The sequence below is a fragment of the Drosophila hydei genome, unplaced genomic scaffold (genome assembly GCF_003285905.1).
Source record: "Drosophila hydei strain 15085-1641.00,03,60 unplaced genomic scaffold, DhydRS2 tig00000001-arrow-pilon, whole genome shotgun sequence".
Classification (NCBI taxonomy): domain Eukaryota; kingdom Metazoa; phylum Arthropoda; class Insecta; order Diptera; family Drosophilidae; genus Drosophila; species Drosophila hydei.
The window spans coordinates 1,715,034-1,732,844 of NW_022045643.1; the positions used below are offsets into that span (position 1 = coordinate 1,715,034).

Genomic DNA, 17,811 nt, shown 5'->3' on the forward strand with positions numbered 1-17,811 from the left:
TCGCTGTTTCAATCATACTTAACAGATGATAAAATATATATATTTTGAATCCTTAACTTTCGTCGAGTTATCTACACATTTGCGCAAGCCAATATACACCAACTGTCAATGTCTACAGAGAACTCCCTGTTGGCGACGCAGTAGGCCTTGCGTTCTGTTTGCTGTCAGAGATTTCGGTATGCTTGGCTTGTTAGTCGTGACCAATATTTCGTAACGTTGAGATACATTTTGGTGGAAATAAGAAATTAGATCTTTTTATTTTTATAGGAGTTGTAGAGCTTGTAGTAGGCAGGACATCATTTAAATTAAGTGCCATGTTGATCGTGGAGCCAGCCGACGAGCTAATTCTCGAAGGGCCCTTCAATCGAGCCGTTTGCAAGAAAATTATGGTTTTCAATCCTAGCAAGCAGAAGCGCGTTGCGTTTAAACTGAAAACAACAACGCCGCGTTTGTTCTTCGTGCGGCCCAACGTTGGTCTCGTGCAGCCCGAGGAGAAGATCGCCATTGATATATTCGTCCATCCGGTCTCAAATGACATTTATGCGCATCGCCACAAGTTCATGATGCAGGCAGCCGATGCGAGCGATCCGATTTGTGATTTGCACGAGTTCTGGAAGAATATCAGTCCATCAACCATCTGGGATACCAAGCTAAAAGTCAAATTGATCGATAGCCAAGTGGAAGGTGTTCAAAAGTCGTATTCAGACAAGATACAAAATATTAGTGAGCATCAGGATAAGGATAACTTGGATCCGTTGACAAATCTACTGGAACAAGTGAATGTGCTAGAAGAAGACCGCCAACATTTGATGCAACAGGTCGAGACGATCACCAAAGAAAAGGACGAGCAGCGTGAGTTATTAGATATAAAACTGCAGAAGCAGAAGGGAAGTGGATTCTGGATATTTGTGGCCACAGTTGCTATGCTGCTTGCTGCCATTGTAGGTGGATGGGTCGCTAAAAAATTCATGTAAAAAGATTCACGCATGAAATGTGCCATTAACGCAATACACAATACTTTAAATAAAATGTACAGCGCGCCAACTTGTTGAGATGTTTGCAATCCAACAGTTATTCAACACTGGTTATGGCGTCAACTCAATTTAGTTGTGTGGCAGCGCTGGCAAGCCAAATTTGGCAGTCTGGCAACACCGTTGTTTACTTGCATCTATAGCAACGAGCGCTTGATACGCTTCGTTTCTGTATTTAAATGTTTTGCTATTTAATTCAAAGTTAATTATTAATCATGTTGTGAGTAATGAGTGATACCGATACGGACGATACTGATCTGTTGCTGCTAATACCGCCCAATTACTATACAACGCGGGTGGCCAAGATGAGCGCAGCTGCTGAGGCAGATGCACTCGCTATGCCGCCGCCGCCTCTGCCGCTGCCAGCGTCTACAACAGCTGCGTATCAGTTTTTGTTGCCCGGCAAGAAGTCGGAATTGAATCACATAAATGCGCGTTTACAAAACATGGAGCTGGAGCAGCTGGAAGAACAGCGACGCTTTGATGCGCCCTCTGATCTATCCACAATTTCGTCAAGTACAGTGCGCACTGCCTTGGGCAGTCGACCGCACGGCATGGTACACTCGACGCCCAAGGGCGATCCTCGGCTGGAGGAGAATATATTGCTGGAAATCGATAATTATCTGGAGGACAACAATGCCTGGCCCCAACAGCAACAGCACGAACAGCAGCAGCAGCATTACAGCGATGATCATTTGCGCATGCGTGGCTATTCGATGCAGGCGCAGGACTCGCAGCAGACAGCGACTTCATTGCCCAGCATACGACTGGGTGCGTCCGTATCTATGGGAAATGAAAACAAACTCATCAGTCTAAGCGAGCTATGGGGCAAAAGCAATCTGGCAGGCACTGTCATACCAAATAATATGTCTGGACAGCAGGGCAGCACTTCTCTCAAGGAAGAACAGCTACGCCGTCAGCACTTGGAGAAAATGGTACAAGCGTTGCAGACACAGCTGCTGGAGTATCAGCAGCGCATCTCGGTGGCCATAGAGGTCGATCGAACAAAGGACAGCGCCTTGCAGCAGGCAGAGCAACAACTAAAGACGCTTAACTTTGAGGTTCAGCATATGCGCGACTCGGTGCATAGGTTGGAAACAGAGCGCAATGACAATCGCGACAGATGCGAATCGTTGCAGCATGAGCTATCTCAGGCAGTGGGCCTGGCGACCAAGTTCCAAGAGAAGATAGACAAACTGGAGGCTGAGCTAGCGCGCTCCAACCAACAGGCCAGCGAGACACTGCAGAAACTAGAGCAAGTCGAGCTGCAGCTGCAAAGCAGCAAACGTGCCGAAGAGCTATCCCATGCCGAGCAGAATAAGCTGCGGGATAAGTTCGCCAAGGCGGATTATCAGCAGGAGAAGGTAAAATCGAATCTTACTTTCTATTCGCTTCCTATCTTTAAAGAAGTTTTTGTGCCTACAGCTGAAAGGCCGCGTAGAAGAACTAGAAAAGGATAAGTCCACGCTACAACATCAAAAGGAAATGTTGCAAGAGTATCATCAGAAGCAAAAGACGCGCGCAGATAATCTGGAATTGCAGCGCAAGTCCATGCAAGAGGCCCTGGCGAATCTTACCGACATTGAGGTAACTATCAAGCAGCTCATTTGAATGACTTCAATGCTTCATTTTGGTTACTTCCTTTCAGGCAAATCTCAAGAAAAAGCTGGAAGTTCAGCAGAAATCTTTGAAGCAACATTACCAGCAGCAAATGGAAAATGTGGTGGCCAAAAAGTTGCAAGAATTTCAAGCACAGCTGGACAAATCGGAGGAGGTGCTGAAGGCAGAGGCACGCGAGCGTGAACATCTGATAGCCGATCGAGCTGTCAAGCAGTTGGAGATGATCAACGAGAAGAACAACCAGGAGTTGAATCTCATACAGGAAAAGCACAATGAAGAGGTGGAACTCTACCGATTGCAGCTGGCAAATGCATCTAAGAAAATAGACGAGCTGGAACTCAAGCTCAGCTGCTACAAGACAAAGCGGTGAGTCAGATTATATAGATGATATATATTACATATATAAATATTTATAAATATTTCATTCTGCTGACAGTGCGGACATTGCGGAAAAGCTGCATGGCGTAATGGAAGCTCAATGGCAACAGGCACTGGCCATACTCACCTCGCCCAATCACACGTTTCAGACGACAAGTGGCGAGACGGATAGCGAGTCGCCGGATTTAAACAATGCGCGTCACTCTGCCGATACGCCCAAGTCAAGTAAAACTCAACGTAGCAACAACACTGAGAAGAACAATCTGGATTTGGCGGCCAAAAAGGATCCTCCATCTCCCATGGATAAGCTGCAAGCATACATTGAACTGCTGTTGAGCAAATCGCCAAGTGATTTCGATAAGCTTGATAAGATTCTTGCCATGAACGCCAGGCAAAACGCCAAGCCACAGAAGCGAAATTCCAACAGCGGTTCCAAGCCACCGCCCTGGAAGTCCTGATAATTATAAAAATTAGAATTAATTTAACCTGTAGTAAATAGTTTGATAGTCTGATTTTCAATGTAGCCACATGGAATGGCTTCTATTTTTGTACCCCTTTTTACTTCGAAGTTGTGAAAGTAAATTGTTTTATATTTTCATAAAATTTATTGCTCTTTTATAATTGCAACGTTTTAAGGCAGCGTAGCAAACTTTGTAAGCTGCCAGAACAGATAAAAGAAAACAAACCAAAAATTTATAAATTATAAAAATTGTTTGGTAGAAAAATGTATTTTAATAGCTTTATGTACCTATGGCTATAAAACTAATATGTGTGTATATGTATTTAATTGAGGCCAGTCGCTAGTTACTGAATTGAAATCCATGTGACCCGGGCTCGATATCATTTTGATTCATCAGCTACTCTGGTTATGTGTCTGTCATTGATATGCTTTGAGTTTAATTGTAGGTTTAGTTTTGTGTTATTATTTATAAACAATTTGAGGAAACTTCGGTGCGTTGCCGTAGAGACCCTCCGATTCCCAAACCTGGATGTGGGAGTCCTTGGTTAACACCACCAAATGCTGATGTGTGGAGTAAATGATGCTGCAAGCAAAAATACTTTAATCCGCTGTCTATTTAAGACAAGAGATTAGCTCACCTGTGTATGGGCGACGTGCCTGTTGTTAGTTCGCTGACGAAGCTCAGATTCCAACTGGACCAGAAGCGGACGAAGCCGCCCTCCACAGCGGTGGCTATGACATTGACGCCAACGCCTTCCTTGATGTATGAATAGCATACAGCTTGGATGCGATCCTCGTGCACCAGATGTTGCACGTAACGTGCGTTGACTGAGTGTAGGCGCAGTATGGATTTGCCATTGGGATTGATATTGACGTTGACAAAATCATCCAGGCTCTCCTCCGTTACCTCGAAGCATTCGTCCGCTGCACTCTGTTTCGCAAGAGATGCAGCTACATTAGTTGGTTGTTGTGGCATTGTATGCACGGTGACAATGTCGCCCAGGGTGGGACTGATGGCGACATGCGTGATGGGCGACTGATGAATCTCCGCAGGACGTGCAATAGTTCGAACATAGCTCCAGCTAAGTAAGGTAAGCGATTAGTGGATGAAATCGTTTAGATGCCGAGCAACTTACTCATTGAGATCCCAAATGACGGCAATGCCATCACGTCCGGCGGTCACAGCAATCTTAAACTCCACGGAAAGTGCAATACAAGTGATCTCATCTGAGTGCCGTACCAGAAACGTGGGACCCAACCAGGTTAGGTCAGCACCATCGCGCTGCAGTGCATCGCCGTTGCACGAAACGCCTGAGGAGGACACAGAGACAGACGAGTTTGTGGGATGCAAATTGCCCAAGTCATCGGATGTTTCAGCACCCGATCCAGAGCCTGTGCTCTTGGTGGTCATCTTGCGAAATGCTGAATTGTAGGATAGACGCAATCCACGCACATAACTCTGACGACTCTTGGTGGGCGCACGCTGCTGGCTATCCATGCCGCTGGCGCACTTGTAGACGCTAATGCGACCAGATTTGTGACCAAACCAGAGCTGATTAGAGTTCACATCACAGCCACATGCGCTGATGTCATCAAAACTGTCATTATATAACAGATTCTTGGGCTTCGCCTGCGGCTTGTTCAGTGGCTGAATGCGCACAATGCGATCGTCGTAGCCCCAGGAAATCACATTGTAGGTATCCGGTTCAGCTCCCTGCATGACACCGGCACGCGCCGGCAAGGCATATACCACATTAGTGTTGTTGAAGCTGATGAGATTTTCGGTGCCAGGTATTTTATGTATAATTGCCCACGATGGCACCTTCAGCTGTGGCGAGCCCACGTAGACACCCCAACGCAATCCCTTTACACTGGACACAATGGGCGTGTCCACTAAAGCATAGTCCAGCGCTTTGCTGGAGGGATGTGGCAACTTGAATAGTTGCCGTGGCATCTGGCCATATGTCTTCACCATGGTCTTGACTGCCTCACGTTCAATGGGATCGCTAATTTCCGAGTCGAGGAAAACGGCATAGGTCTGGAAAATAAAAGAATTATGATATATGCATGGAATATATAAGATTCTCTAACTCACCGCTGGATGGAACACATTAATGGCTTCAACAGCGCTTTCTCCTGTTTGCTTGAAGCCAAATATTAGATCGATCCAGTGATGCAGCTCATTGCGAACCAGCTCTGATTCTAGTGCCTGTCGATGGATGAGCACAAAAAGACGCGGATCTCGTTGACACCACACTGGCAGTGTGACATCTTCAACCCTTTCGCCATTTTGTCGGCAGCCGAAATTAAAGCGCTCAAAATTCTCAAACATTTCAGGCAGGCAAAAGAACTCTGGTATAAGCTCCTTGACATCCGTGGAACTGTCCTGGCTGGCCAGGCAATATGTGGTGTTCAGTGCATGGAAAGTGCGATCCGGTAGGTCAAAGTTGTTATCTGTTTAGGTGCATAATATGATTAGTCGAAGAGCGATTGCTGGTTAAATAGGACCTTACCTTGATAGCGCAGAAAGTAGCTGGTAAAAGGCGGCACGCGCACCAGAAAGTGCAGCACGGTGCCAGAGTTTGAGTAGTGGGAGCTATAGTGATACGGCTTCAAGATCAATGAGCCCATATTCGTATTCGTGCTTTCGATGTACTGTTAAAAGCATATACAGATGAATACATGAATAGTTAAAAGATATTTCCTCGACCTGCTTAACTTACCGCATAATTGTTTATGTAGTGCTGCTCGTTCTTCTCCAGCTGCACCGCAATAGGTCGCGCCAGTCGTCGAAAATTTTGCGCTAGGCGCAAATCTAGGCACTCGGAGTTGTAGTTGGCCAGCACCCAGGGAAAGACTGGGTACTGCATGAGATCGTTGTAGGTGCGTCCAGCTATTTGATTGAGTGTCATCAGATACTCCCAATTGGTTAGCAGGCCTTCGCGCCACTGCTGCGTTATGGCCAGCACTTTGGCATTGTCCGGCATGGTTACAATTTTATCACAGAATACCTCGCGCATAATCTTCCAGTCGTCGGCATTTTGCAGCGAAAAGAACAGCGACTTGTTGCTGTCGAGCAATATTTCAAATGCCTTTTCCTGGTGCTGGTAGCGCTTCAGCCAGATTTCAGTTATGTTTGATATATCACAGTTCACATTAAAGTATTTACAACGATATGTGGCCAGAAAATAGAGCTTCAGATCGGTTATAATAATCTCGCCATCGATCTCACCATCAACGGGCAAAAATTTTGCCGCAAAATTGTAGAGTATTTGCGAGTTGAGCGATATGTTCAACTGCTGATCGTAGCTGGCTATCAAATAGTCCAGGGGACGCATGTATTGATCCTTCTCCTCGCGCTGACCCTGCCCTGGGCAGTAGTCGTTCATAAAGAATCGCCGATCTATATCCAAATGGCAGCGCCGTAAGCGTGTGTGAACACGCGATGGTCCCTCCGTGTCATCCAGTTCCCAGGAACTGCATCAATCCATATTAGTTGATTTAAGATATGAAGCGAAGTCATTCACTTACCACTCAGCACGCTCGTTGCAGTGCCAAGGCGCTCCTTCGTGGGCCATGCGGCGTATAATTTCCAACCACTTGGTGTAGGTGGTAGTGTCATCATAGTCCTTCATGTGGCACATCAGCAGCTTGCGTTCCGCATTCTATAAATAAATAAAACTTAAGCAACTTCACTACCGAACCTAACAAGGCATCTCACCTGCAGCTCTGCCACGCGCCTGGTGGTCACCATGGAGGTCTCAATGCAATGCTGTACGAGCGGTTCAAACTTATAGAGCGTCTTCTCCAGCAGTTGCTTCTGCTTGGCTGCCAGAGTGGTGCGATTTAGCTCCAGGCGCTCCAGCTCATGCTCCAGATTCCAAGTGGAATCATTCTCGTTGATGCCCAGCGCCTTGCATAGGCGTGGCAAATTCTCTATGGGTGGTTTCACATCCTCCATCAAGCTGAGCCACAGCAGTGCTTTGATCATCTTCACATCGCATATGATTGCGGGATGAAACTCGTCCTGGCATGTACGCCACAAGGCATCCACGATGTAAGCGCGTAAATCTCGTGGCCGCGACGGCTGCAGACCCCAAGCAATAAAGTTGTTGCAGCGCTGATTGTTGGCTATGCCAAAGGATACGAGCAGCTCGAACAGAGCCAGCTCCTGACTGCTGGCCACATAGCTGCTGCCATTGGACTGGCTGCCACCTGTCGTAAAGAATTGAGTGCAGCGATCAATAAGCAGCTCCATGCGCGTACGACACTCCGTCTGGCTGAGTGAGCAGTCGGACAGGCTGCTGCGCAAGCGATAGCCATTGCTGCAGCCACTCCCAGTGCAAGCCTCGAAGAAGAGGTTGAGCCATTGGAACTGCAGCTGAGCCTGCACCGTACGGAAGCTGCGCACAATCAGCGGCGGCTGTTTGTCCTGATAGAAGGCCAGCATATTCAATATGTCCCAGACGAGCTGTTACATTAGAATATAAAATTTAGATTATGGTCACAGTTGATTTGAGCAGCAACTCACATTGATTTGTCCTACAGATTTAAGCGCTCGCTCGCCAATGCCACTCAGCAGCTCCACAATGGATTGATCCATATTGGGCTGACCTAGGCGCAGCGTATAAAGCTGGTGCAGCGCTTTGACGGTGCACTGTAGCAGACCTGCTTCCACGAGCCCAAGCTGCTCATCGGGGTTCTGTAAAGAGATGAAGAAGTATGAGCACAACATTTACGTGGACTAAGCAATGCACTAACCTGCAGATAGAGACGCAACAGTGCCTTGAACACACGTTGCGGTTCTGAGCTCCAGCTGCTGTTGCCTAGAGCCATCGAAATGGCTAACAAGGATTGCAGACCAAAGCGCTGTCGTATGCCTAAGGCGACATCAGAGCTAATCATATCTGTGAGATTGCCATGCAGATCGCTAATCCAGGAGAGACACGCCTCAAACATGGCCACATCGCTGCCATGAATGGTCAACTGATTGGCCAGATGCAGTGGATACAGTTGCTTTGAAGCAGCGGCCAATTCTGCTGGAGCCAAACGCTTGGTCAGCACCGCAAGCAGCTGAATGATGGCGGTGCGCACCGAGCAGCTGCGTTGATTGGCCAGCACCAGTAGAAATTCGAGTTTCACATAATGACGCAGCACCTCATCCACGGCAGAGTCGGGCAACAGGCACAGGAAGTCCTTAAGCAGCATGAGCAATCGCTGCTGCAGCGTCACGATGCCCATCTGATCGTAAAAGTCGGTTTTGCGACTAGGCAGCGGCGATACGTGCGTAGAGCTAGGCGTGCTGTGCACCGAAGGTTGCCAGCACTTTGCATGCGCATGGGCACGTCTGCGTGCGACCTTCAGGGGGCTTCGTTTGGGACTGCGCTTGGGACTTTGGCTGGGGGTGGGAAAGCGACGCTTAAACTTGACTCGCCAGCGTGTCGCCTCCGCCGGGTTCAGCAGGCGTAGGGCAGCTTTGTTGAGATTTGAGCAGTCGGCTATAATCTCCAGCTGATCCTCCATTTCAGTGAGACCACGTCTGTAAACGGAAGCAGCCTGGTGTAGTCGACGCAGGCGGCGAATCCGTTCCGCGCGTTCTGGATCAGCTTCTTGGACTGGCGGCTGTGTCTGTCGCCGAAAGGATGTGGTCACGCGACTCAAATTGGCAGCCACCACAGAGCGTTCCTTCACTGGCATCTGTGGCGTCAACAGAAAGTAAAAATACGTACGATCGTGCGTGACATAACACTCGCTGGGTCGATGAAGCAACAGCAGCAGCTTCATCATTTCGTCTAACAATGAAGGCGCCGGCGGAGAGCCAGCAAACACGGCCAAGATCTGGACAAAGCACTCGGCAGCATAGGGCGATATATGTACCGGGCTGGGCGATTCAATGACATAGACTTTGCATAGATTGAGTAGCGCGCGCAACAGACCAGATTTTTGCAGCTGCTCCATGTTAAAATCCCGCTGCGGATGCTTGTCTCGGCTGAGAGCTAGTAGGCAGCGAAACAACATGTCCAGCACATCCGAATGGGTGGCACCAGAGCGATGCCAGTCCGAGTAACGTTGCAGCACAGCAAGCAGCAGGCGCGGATAGATAAGACTGGCCGTCGTATTATCATTCACGTGCAGCACGTCGCCTTTGCGACTGATCACAGGCTGAGAGCAGGCATTGTTAATAATGCTGCGCAGTAGTTGTACATCCTTGGAGCAGCGTTCCGATTTGATAACGTAGCCAATGAGCGCCAGATAATCCTGACGCTGAAACTCGGTGTATAGCTGCGCATCCGAATGAGCCAATTGGAGCAGCAAGTCCAGCGCCAAGGCTTGGGTGCTGGCTGTGCTAGAGATCTCCACAATCTGAGGGATGTCAAATGAGTGGATTAGTTATACTGAAACTGTTTTAATAAAAGACGTTATAGCTTACTCTGGCAAAAAGATACAGCATGGTCGACAGCCCGCCACTGAGTAGCACCGCAGTTTGCAGCGTCTGCGGCTGATGCTGCAACAGCTCACCGTAGAGCATGTGTCCCTGGGGTTGTCCATAGCACGCCATGTCTAGTTCTTGGCTGACATCGTGGCACATGACCAGATGCGGCTGCTGAGCTGCGTAGACCAAAACGCGCGCTTGTCGTAGCACCTTCATGCAGTCTGTATGGCTGCCAAAGTTGCAAGTAGACAGCTTGCCAACCTGCACATGTCCGTAGTTCGGCTTCCAATTGGCCACCTGACACTGGGTGAATTCGGTGAAGTCCGGTCCCATAGCTGTTAGATTGAGCAGCAAATTGTGATCGTCCAGGCGACGTTTGAAAAGCACCACATTGGACAGCGCATAGCGTGGCGCACTTCCATCAAGTGTGGACCGCGATGAGCTGCTGTTGCTAACCCCGTTTTTCGCAGGTATGCCCTCGCCCAGAGCCAGCATCTGGAAGCTGTGGTTGCGCGAGGCAAAGCGCAAATTGTGAAAGGGTAGACTCAGAGTCTGTTGCTCTAGGCCATCTACAAAGACGCCAACTTGCAGGCCATCTGCCTGCTGCTGCAGCGCAAACACCAGATGCGTCCATTTGTTGCGTGGCAGTCGCGGCTGTTGGAGCTGCACACTGGCGCCATCGCAGTAGCCGCCGCCCTCGTGCCCCGTCTGATTGCCGTTGAGCAAGTGCATCTGACCAAAGCTGCTGAGCAGCGCCATTTTTGTTTGCTTCAGAGCATGACGGAAGCTGCCGCTGTTCGACTGCGGCGGCAGTTCATTGCTGCTGGCCTCTATGTGCTCCTCGACGCGTGCCGGCAACGGTTCATTAGGTCGCACCAGCTCGAACATTAGCTGCAAATTGTTGCTTATATAAATACTAAGCATTGCCGCGCTGCTGCCTAGCGAAACGAGATGGCATCTCTGGAAGGAATGAAACTCATTAGATCAATATATGAAGCAAATAGAAGACTCTACTCACTGTTGAATCCTCGCCAGAGTAGCGCGTCTCATCATCGTTCAGTTGTGTGAAGCTGCGATGCATTTGCTGACCCTTAACCTCAAGCCAGAGCGACAGCGTCAACCCATCCGGCTGCCAGAGGCGCGTCTGCGTCACTGGAATAATGCAGGCGGCGCGCGTAAACAAAGTCGTTGCTTGGCAGCGCTGATGCTGCAAGCGCACGCGCTCAATTTGCTCGCTGACGAACGGATCCGCTGTGATGACAATTTTCCCATCGATTGTAATGGGAAACTCTAGCTCCATGCAGGGTTGAGCACGACGCAAGCCACCAGCGCAAATGTGATGCATGTGCCGCATCAGCAACTCCACCGGCGGCTGCTTGCTGGCCAGAATCCCAAAGTAGCAGTTGAGGACATCTGGCGTATTCAGATGGCTGATGAGCTCCAATATCGATTGCTGCAGCTCTGTGGAAGTACTTTTTATGAAAGGAGATTATATATATGGATATCCACTCGCCCTCACCTCTCAATTTGGGATCACTGCTGCTGAGCACAGGCGCAAATCCTCGCAGAAGGCACAGAGGTCCGCCCAGATAGTCGCGAATGACAAACAATCGATTGGCCAACTGTGTTAGACTGTCTGTCCAGCCGGCTGGCTGACGCATGCAGATCAGCGACAGCTCCACCAGCATCTGCACCACCAGCTGGCTCAAGCCTTCGTGCATAATGTGGCTACGATAGCGCGAAGAGGGTTGGAAAGGTGTCCACGATTCATTGGCCACCGGGCCTCCGCCATTCAATTCGCATTCGGATTCGCTTAGTTCGGCTATTTCGCCATCTGCCTCGTAGCCCTCATCAGCAGTCAGATAGAACTCCTGCTCGTTCTCGCTCAGCTCCAGCTCGCTGTCGGCGGCACAGCTGAGCGAGGCGCGTGTGGAAAAGTAATCGGCATCTCCCATGGCCGCATCGCTCGAAGTGGGTCGTCTTCGCGGTGTGGGCGGAGTGGCCAGCGAGTTTTTGGCCGGCAACTTAACGGTCTGCTGTCTGGGCAACTCGACGCAGCCACTATTGAAGGAGCGCGCACGTGGTCGTGACTGTGCGGACGCGTCTGTTGGGCTGTTCGCCACAACGCCTGCTGGCTCGTTATGTGTGCTTGAGAGTTCGGCTATCTTGAGCAGCGTTTGCAGCGTCTGTATGACAGCATTGTCCCGGGCATGCTGCTCGCCGTGCTCCGTCCAGTCGTTGGAGGCATTGCTCAATATGATGGCTTTTAGCTTGCGCAGGTGCTTCTGCATCTTCTCAACTGCAACGACGAAATGAAAGAGAATCGCCGTTGATCAAGAGATACGAGATATGACAGCTACTATTAGATAAGAAATAGCCAGATTCTTGTGCTCGCGCTTATCTTGTGAAAACATCGACAGAGATCGCTGGAGATGACGACTTCGTCAGCGTTGGCCGAGCGCCAAAGCAAAAGTGCTGTCTGCTGTTGCCGGAGCGTATGGAATGCTCCAGTATCCATGTCAATACGTCTGTAACGTGTGCAACCGCACGCACACACACGCACCCCCACTCACTCACACATACACACACACACGCACGTATACTGAGAGATAGAAATTCAATCTCGTCGGAGGCCAGATACACGCGTTGTAAGCGCTCGTATTATGGCAAAGTAACTCAGGGCCTGCCCGACTGACTGACTGACTAACTGGCTAACTCGACTGGCTTATAATTAACTCTTGGAGGAACCACAAAGCACCGTTATGAGGTTTACAGTCATCACGTCTCACCTCTTCGCTCTAAGCCCGCGTGTGTGTGAATGTGTGCGCTTTGTTCTCGCCTCATGGGCACTGCTAAGGCTTCGCTAGCCTTAGTCAGCGATGTCGATTGCATTGGAAACGCATTAGCCGCGGAATGTGAACAGCACCAGAGCCAGAACCAGAACTGGAAGAGCTAGGTAGCATAACTACATGACATAGAGCTACCTAGATGACGTGGACTGTGGCATATAAATCAAAACTACAAACGGGTTTGGAATTATTCAAACAAATTAGTTCGAATTTCTAAGCTGCTATAAATATAGAAATTTCTAATTACGCAGCCAAATCATATTCACATTTGATCACATGTGGCTGGAGCTCACTTATTTACCCTAGAGCTGTAGGGTATTCTAAGCACTTAAGCGCCCATTCCCAAGTTCACACTCTTTTGTGGTGTGTGGCCAACTCACCTTCTTCGTTCTGAAAGCCCTTGATGCATATGGCCATGGTCGCCTCGAAGAGTTTTAGCAACAGTTTCTTGCACTCCCCATTCGGCTCGTAGAGGCAAAACAAATCTGCATCGATGTCCAGGCTTGGCTCCGGTGTGGCACGTTGCTCGGGGGAGGCCGTGCTCCCTCCGAATAGCGAGCCGACAATATTAAACAGCTTGCTAATTAGTCCCGCTGCAGCTACCTCATCCTCTGCTACAACGCTGGTTAGTGCCAGTGGCACTGATTCAACTTTGCTGTTGTTATTGTTATTGGGTTGGCTTCCGCGTATGTCGAAGAGCACAATACTCTCGTCGGGTTGGCTAGACTGCAATTGCTGCAGAAAGGATGGCAATGCTGGCTGCTTCGCGTAGTTATTGATGACTGAGGCGTAGTCCAAGGAGGAATCAGCATAGTCCGAACTGGCTGCAGTCGTCGCGGAGGCTGACATCAGACTGAGCGGTAGCTGTACGTGCGAGACGAGCGCCTCCAATGAACTTGAGCCACGAATGGACGGCATTGTTGGCGTCGCTGGGGTTGTCGCTGCGGTTGAGGTTACGGCGACTGCGGCTTTCGGCAGCATTAGGAAACAACTTAGTGCATTGTAGTTGAGCTTGAGTATGTCAATGATTGTCTTATCGCCATGCCGCAACTTCTCCTCCTGCTCTAGCTGGGGCAGCTGCTGTTGTTGCTGCTGCTGCTCCTCCTCAGCGTCGTCGTCATCGTCAACAGTCATTTCCACGGGTATCGAGTATATTTTGGCAAACTCATTGTAGAACAGTTGACTGGTCTTGAGTAACTCATAGTTGAGTGTCCACTGGAGTGCGGTTATATATAGAATATCTACTGGCTTATGTCCCTCTAACAGCGATGTATTGGCCGACTCTTCCAGCCAGAATTTGACATTCGAGCGCTTGGCGCATCTGTGAAGCAGCGCTTGGAACAATCGCGAGGCGCGATCGCTGCTATTTAACTGCAGTTGTATGAGACGACGGCTCAGAGCGATCTGCTCGTGGCTGTTGTCGCCTAGAAAGGCAATATTATCGATGCCCACCTTGATGAGATCACAGACGCCGCGTTGCAACTCCGGCACACACAACAAGTCTTGCATATAGCCAATGTTCTCCTCGTTGTAGAAGGCCTTGACAAGTCGTATGTCGCTGAGGTACATCACAAAAATGCTGAGACATTCGTGTAGAATACGATAGTTTTCCAGCTTGCAGGGCAGTTGCAGACGCGGCAGTTTGTGCACTGGATTCGTCTTGGTCTTGCAGTCACTGAGCTGTTTGTATTGCCGAAAAACAGGCAACGCCACCTCAGCCAGAATGCCAGCTGCGAGATCATAAGATAGCAAATAGGCAATATGTTTCAGATGCTTCAGGAAGAGCAGCATCGAGCCGCTGTTTAACAATGCTCGGTAGCTATCCTTATAGATGCTCAGAAGTTGTGTGTGAAATGCTGGCGATTTGAGCTTTTCCTCGCAAACGGCGCAATGCTGTGGCGAACGCTTCACGAAGATGGTGTGCAGCACGTTGTAGTGGAGAAACTTGTAGGCGCATTTCTGATAGCTGCCGGAGAGTTGGGTAGCCAGACGCAGACAAGTGGCATAGTTGGTCGCATTGTAGTGGCAGCAACAACTGCCGGTGCGTAGCAGCAAGCGCACGGTATGCTCCTGCAGCTCCGGCACTAGATTGGGCAACAATTGATATAGTTTGCCTTGAAAGTAACAGGTGAGCGAACGCTCCGTGCAATGCAGCTGACTGTGACGTAGACGCTTGTAGCGTGGTGGCTGATTTTGTTGCTGTTGCTTGACCAAAGCACTAGATGTGCTGCTCTCCATAAGGCACTGCAGTTGCTGTTCCTGGCGCGACAAGTGATCCGTAAGGCGCAGCAGCAGCTTGTAGATGTGTAGAAAGAGCAATGAGGTGCAGGTGGTGGATGCAGCCGCCTCTTGTAGCACATCGAAACAGGTGTCGAAGTGTTTCACATCGATTTGAGTCAGCTGCTGAGCACCGAACTCCACCAGATTGTGCAGTGTGCCAAACATAATGTAGAGCACAGCATGTGAGAGCATCGAGCTGCTGCGATTGGCAGCCAACGCATAGAGCAGTTGACTGCATTGACTGTTGAAGTCCAAGGAGCTGGGCTGCTGCTCGTGTATATAAAAATTGTTGACACACTGCGCAATCAGCTGCAGCAGCTCAAATTTAATAATCTCATCGTTCTTGCGATCGGGCAGGTCCAGCTCCAGCTCCTGCTCTCGCTCATCTACGCAGCTGCTGCACAAATGTCCAAGCGCAAAGTTGTGCACAGTTACACTTAGCTGCGGCTCCTGCTCTGCATCGACGCAGCGCGAAAGCAACTGAATGAGCAGCAGTGCCAGTTCATCACTTGTTTTAGAAGCATTTTTAAATTCATCGAAGCTGTCAATAATTTCAATAGGTAGCTGCACTTGTTGCTGCAACTGTTGTTGCTGCGGCTGTTGTTGCTGTACCTGCTGCTGCTGCTGTTGCTGTTGCTGACGACGCGTTTTATTGCGCTGTGAGTTCAGGTGAAAGCTGCCTATGAACTGGGAAATGCTGGTCAGCGGCTGCAGTGGTACATTTTCTGCGCTCCATTTGCAATTGGGAAACAGTTTGATGCACAACTGGCAGAGGCTCTTTTGCGAAGCGATATGCTGTAAAATACAATTACTGATAACAATGCTACATGGAGGCTTACTATACTTGCCTTAATTTGCACGCGTAGTAGAAAGGCGAGCAAGTGCTGACCCAAGCCGTTGGTTAGAAAAGTTCTCAGGGCCAAAATCTTATTGCAGTCACTGGGTGTGCTCAAAATAAGCTGCAATGAATCATTTAAAATGTTTATATACATATATTATATTCATATATATAAATATTCACCTGTGCTAGATTATGCTGTTTGCGCAGCTGCATTATGCATTTGTCTGATTGCTCGGATTCCTGTGAACGTTTCGCTGCACTGATGATTTGATACACCTGCTCCAGCAAATAGGAGCACAGCTCTTCGGGCAGCTGATTGAAGTTGCTGCAATGTAAAGCAATTCAATTAAAGTTGTGTTATCTTCCATTGCATTCTACTTACCTATTGAACTGCGCATCTTGCAATGTTTGCTCGTCCAAGTATTGAAAATTATACAGCAATTGCCAGAGCCAGTGTTCCTGCAAGCGAAGCTGATAATGTGAGCGAATGCACACATTAAATTGATATCCGAGTTTCATACAAACCTTGACACTCGCTGCCTGCTTATCAACTGTCTCAGAGTCGGAGGGGTGCAGATAATGGCTCCAAAGTCTGTTCAGCGTATGCAGCAGCAGTTGACGTTGCTCCTCCTCCAGCTGCTGCTCGTTGGCCATGACAGAACACACGATCCCTGCTGACTTCTGCTTCTACTGCTGCTGCTACGGCTACTTCTTCTGCTGCTGTCTTCACGAGCATCGGACAACGTTGTGGCCGCAATAAGCGTTGGAACAGAACTGAACGAAAGGCTGCAAAGTACTAGCGATTGCCTGCCAGCTGTAATTAAACAAGTAAATTACGAATATAAGTATTTAAGTGCATTTGTGTGTAAATATGCGTGCGTATGCGTGGGAGAGGGGCGAAATGGGGAGGGGAAAAAGCATCGTTTGCTTGCGGAGATTATTAGTAGTCAGCAGCAGCAAGACAGAGGCCGGTGAAGCTGATTATTTGGACGAACGACAATGGAAACTTTTACAGTTGTTGTTGTTGTTGTTGCTGATGCAGGAAAACTATTCGATTTGCTATTTATAGACAAATGCCACTGCATTCGGTTGTCAAGCGAATTCAAAGCCGGGTACTCAGTGGCATGATTTGTATGGGGAAGGGGGCTGGCACATATCACATACAGCTTGCCATCAGAGTAAACAGCTGGCAATGATGCGTGTCTTTAACGGTTAATGTAACGGTTCATGCACGCAGAATGGACGATAAGCGAGCCAACTAGAAGCAGGCTGCACGCGACGCCTACTTCAGCGCTTGATCAATAGACAACACATAATTAATGAATTGACCGCTTAGCAATTAAAAAGATGCGCTTATCGGGCAACGACAGCATCAACACCAACATAAACAACAATAAAAACAACAGCTGCGATGTAAACATAAAAAACAATAAACAATGTTCACACCGAACATGTCCAATTTCTAAACTGCGTAAATTCTTTCTGACGCTGGTCATGAAATAGACACAGTCATATACGAGTATTTGTACATTGATACATAGTATATAATAGCACAAAATCAACAGACCTTGCACAAAAACAAGAAAAAAAAAAGAATAAAAACAGTCCGGAAAACCACAGGCAACAAAAACAATTTAATACGCCATTTTGGTTTTAGGTGTAAGCTCAGTTGATTTGGTTCACAATTATCACAATTAACTTGATTTTTTTTGTTTGTTATTAAAGGAATCTTTGGTCTGAGGCCGTGTATATGCTTGCGTTCGTGCGTACTTTTGTTATAAACAAAAGTGTTTTGAAAACTGCTTTGTTATTGCAGAAATCAGCTGTGGTCGATAGTTGCTGGCTGTGCAGCAACGATGTATTACGATGTGTACAGATTAATCGATAGCAGCGATTGCGCACTGTTAATAACATTTTGG

At 48.6% G+C, this 17,811-nt stretch overlaps 3 protein-coding genes across 4 annotated transcripts; 2 read left to right on the plus strand and 1 right to left on the minus strand.

The window, feature by feature from the left end:
- The first annotated feature begins 175 nt into the window (after window positions 1-175).
- LOC111603054 (vesicle-associated membrane protein/synaptobrevin-binding protein) lies at window positions 176-1,061 on the plus strand. Its single transcript, XM_023320511.2, has one exon. The coding sequence runs from the start codon at window positions 315-317 to the stop codon at window positions 972-974; it is 660 nt and encodes a 219-aa protein (XP_023176279.1). The 5' UTR covers window positions 176-314; the 3' UTR covers window positions 975-1,061.
- Window positions 1,062-1,172: 111 nt separating this feature from the next.
- LOC111603050 (golgin subfamily A member 6-like protein 22) lies at window positions 1,173-3,603 on the plus strand. Its single transcript, XM_023320504.2, has 4 exons — window positions 1,173-2,395; window positions 2,457-2,618; window positions 2,680-3,017; window positions 3,088-3,603. Exons 1-4 carry the CDS (start codon window positions 1,259-1,261, stop codon window positions 3,485-3,487), a joined length of 2,037 nt encoding a protein of 678 aa, XP_023176272.2. The 5' UTR covers window positions 1,173-1,258; the 3' UTR covers window positions 3,488-3,603.
- A 29-nt stretch (window positions 3,604-3,632) lies between these two features.
- On the minus strand, window positions 3,633-17,740 carry LOC111603049. 2 transcript variants are annotated; one of them, XM_023320503.2, is made up of 19 exons: window positions 17,663-17,740; window positions 16,418-16,706; window positions 16,275-16,351; window positions 16,073-16,217; window positions 15,900-16,010; window positions 13,152-15,846; window positions 11,442-12,221; window positions 10,941-11,383; window positions 9,920-10,882; window positions 8,251-9,852; window positions 8,021-8,191; window positions 7,211-7,960; window positions 7,021-7,154; window positions 6,213-6,966; window positions 6,003-6,144; window positions 5,585-5,943; window positions 4,626-5,527; window positions 4,128-4,571; window positions 3,633-4,072 (listed from the first exon to the last, which is right to left on the minus strand). In XM_023320503.2, exons 2-19 carry the CDS (start codon window positions 16,544-16,546, stop codon window positions 3,952-3,954), a joined length of 10,722 nt encoding a protein of 3,573 aa, XP_023176271.2. In that variant the 5' UTR covers window positions 16,547-16,706; window positions 17,663-17,740; the 3' UTR covers window positions 3,633-3,951. The 2 variants fall into 2 exon arrangements, with proteins under 2 accessions (XP_023176271.2, XP_030079703.1); XM_030223843.1 differs by lacking the exon at window positions 17,663-17,740 and adding an exon at window positions 17,460-17,630.
- Between the last annotated feature and the right edge of the window lie 71 nt (window positions 17,741-17,811).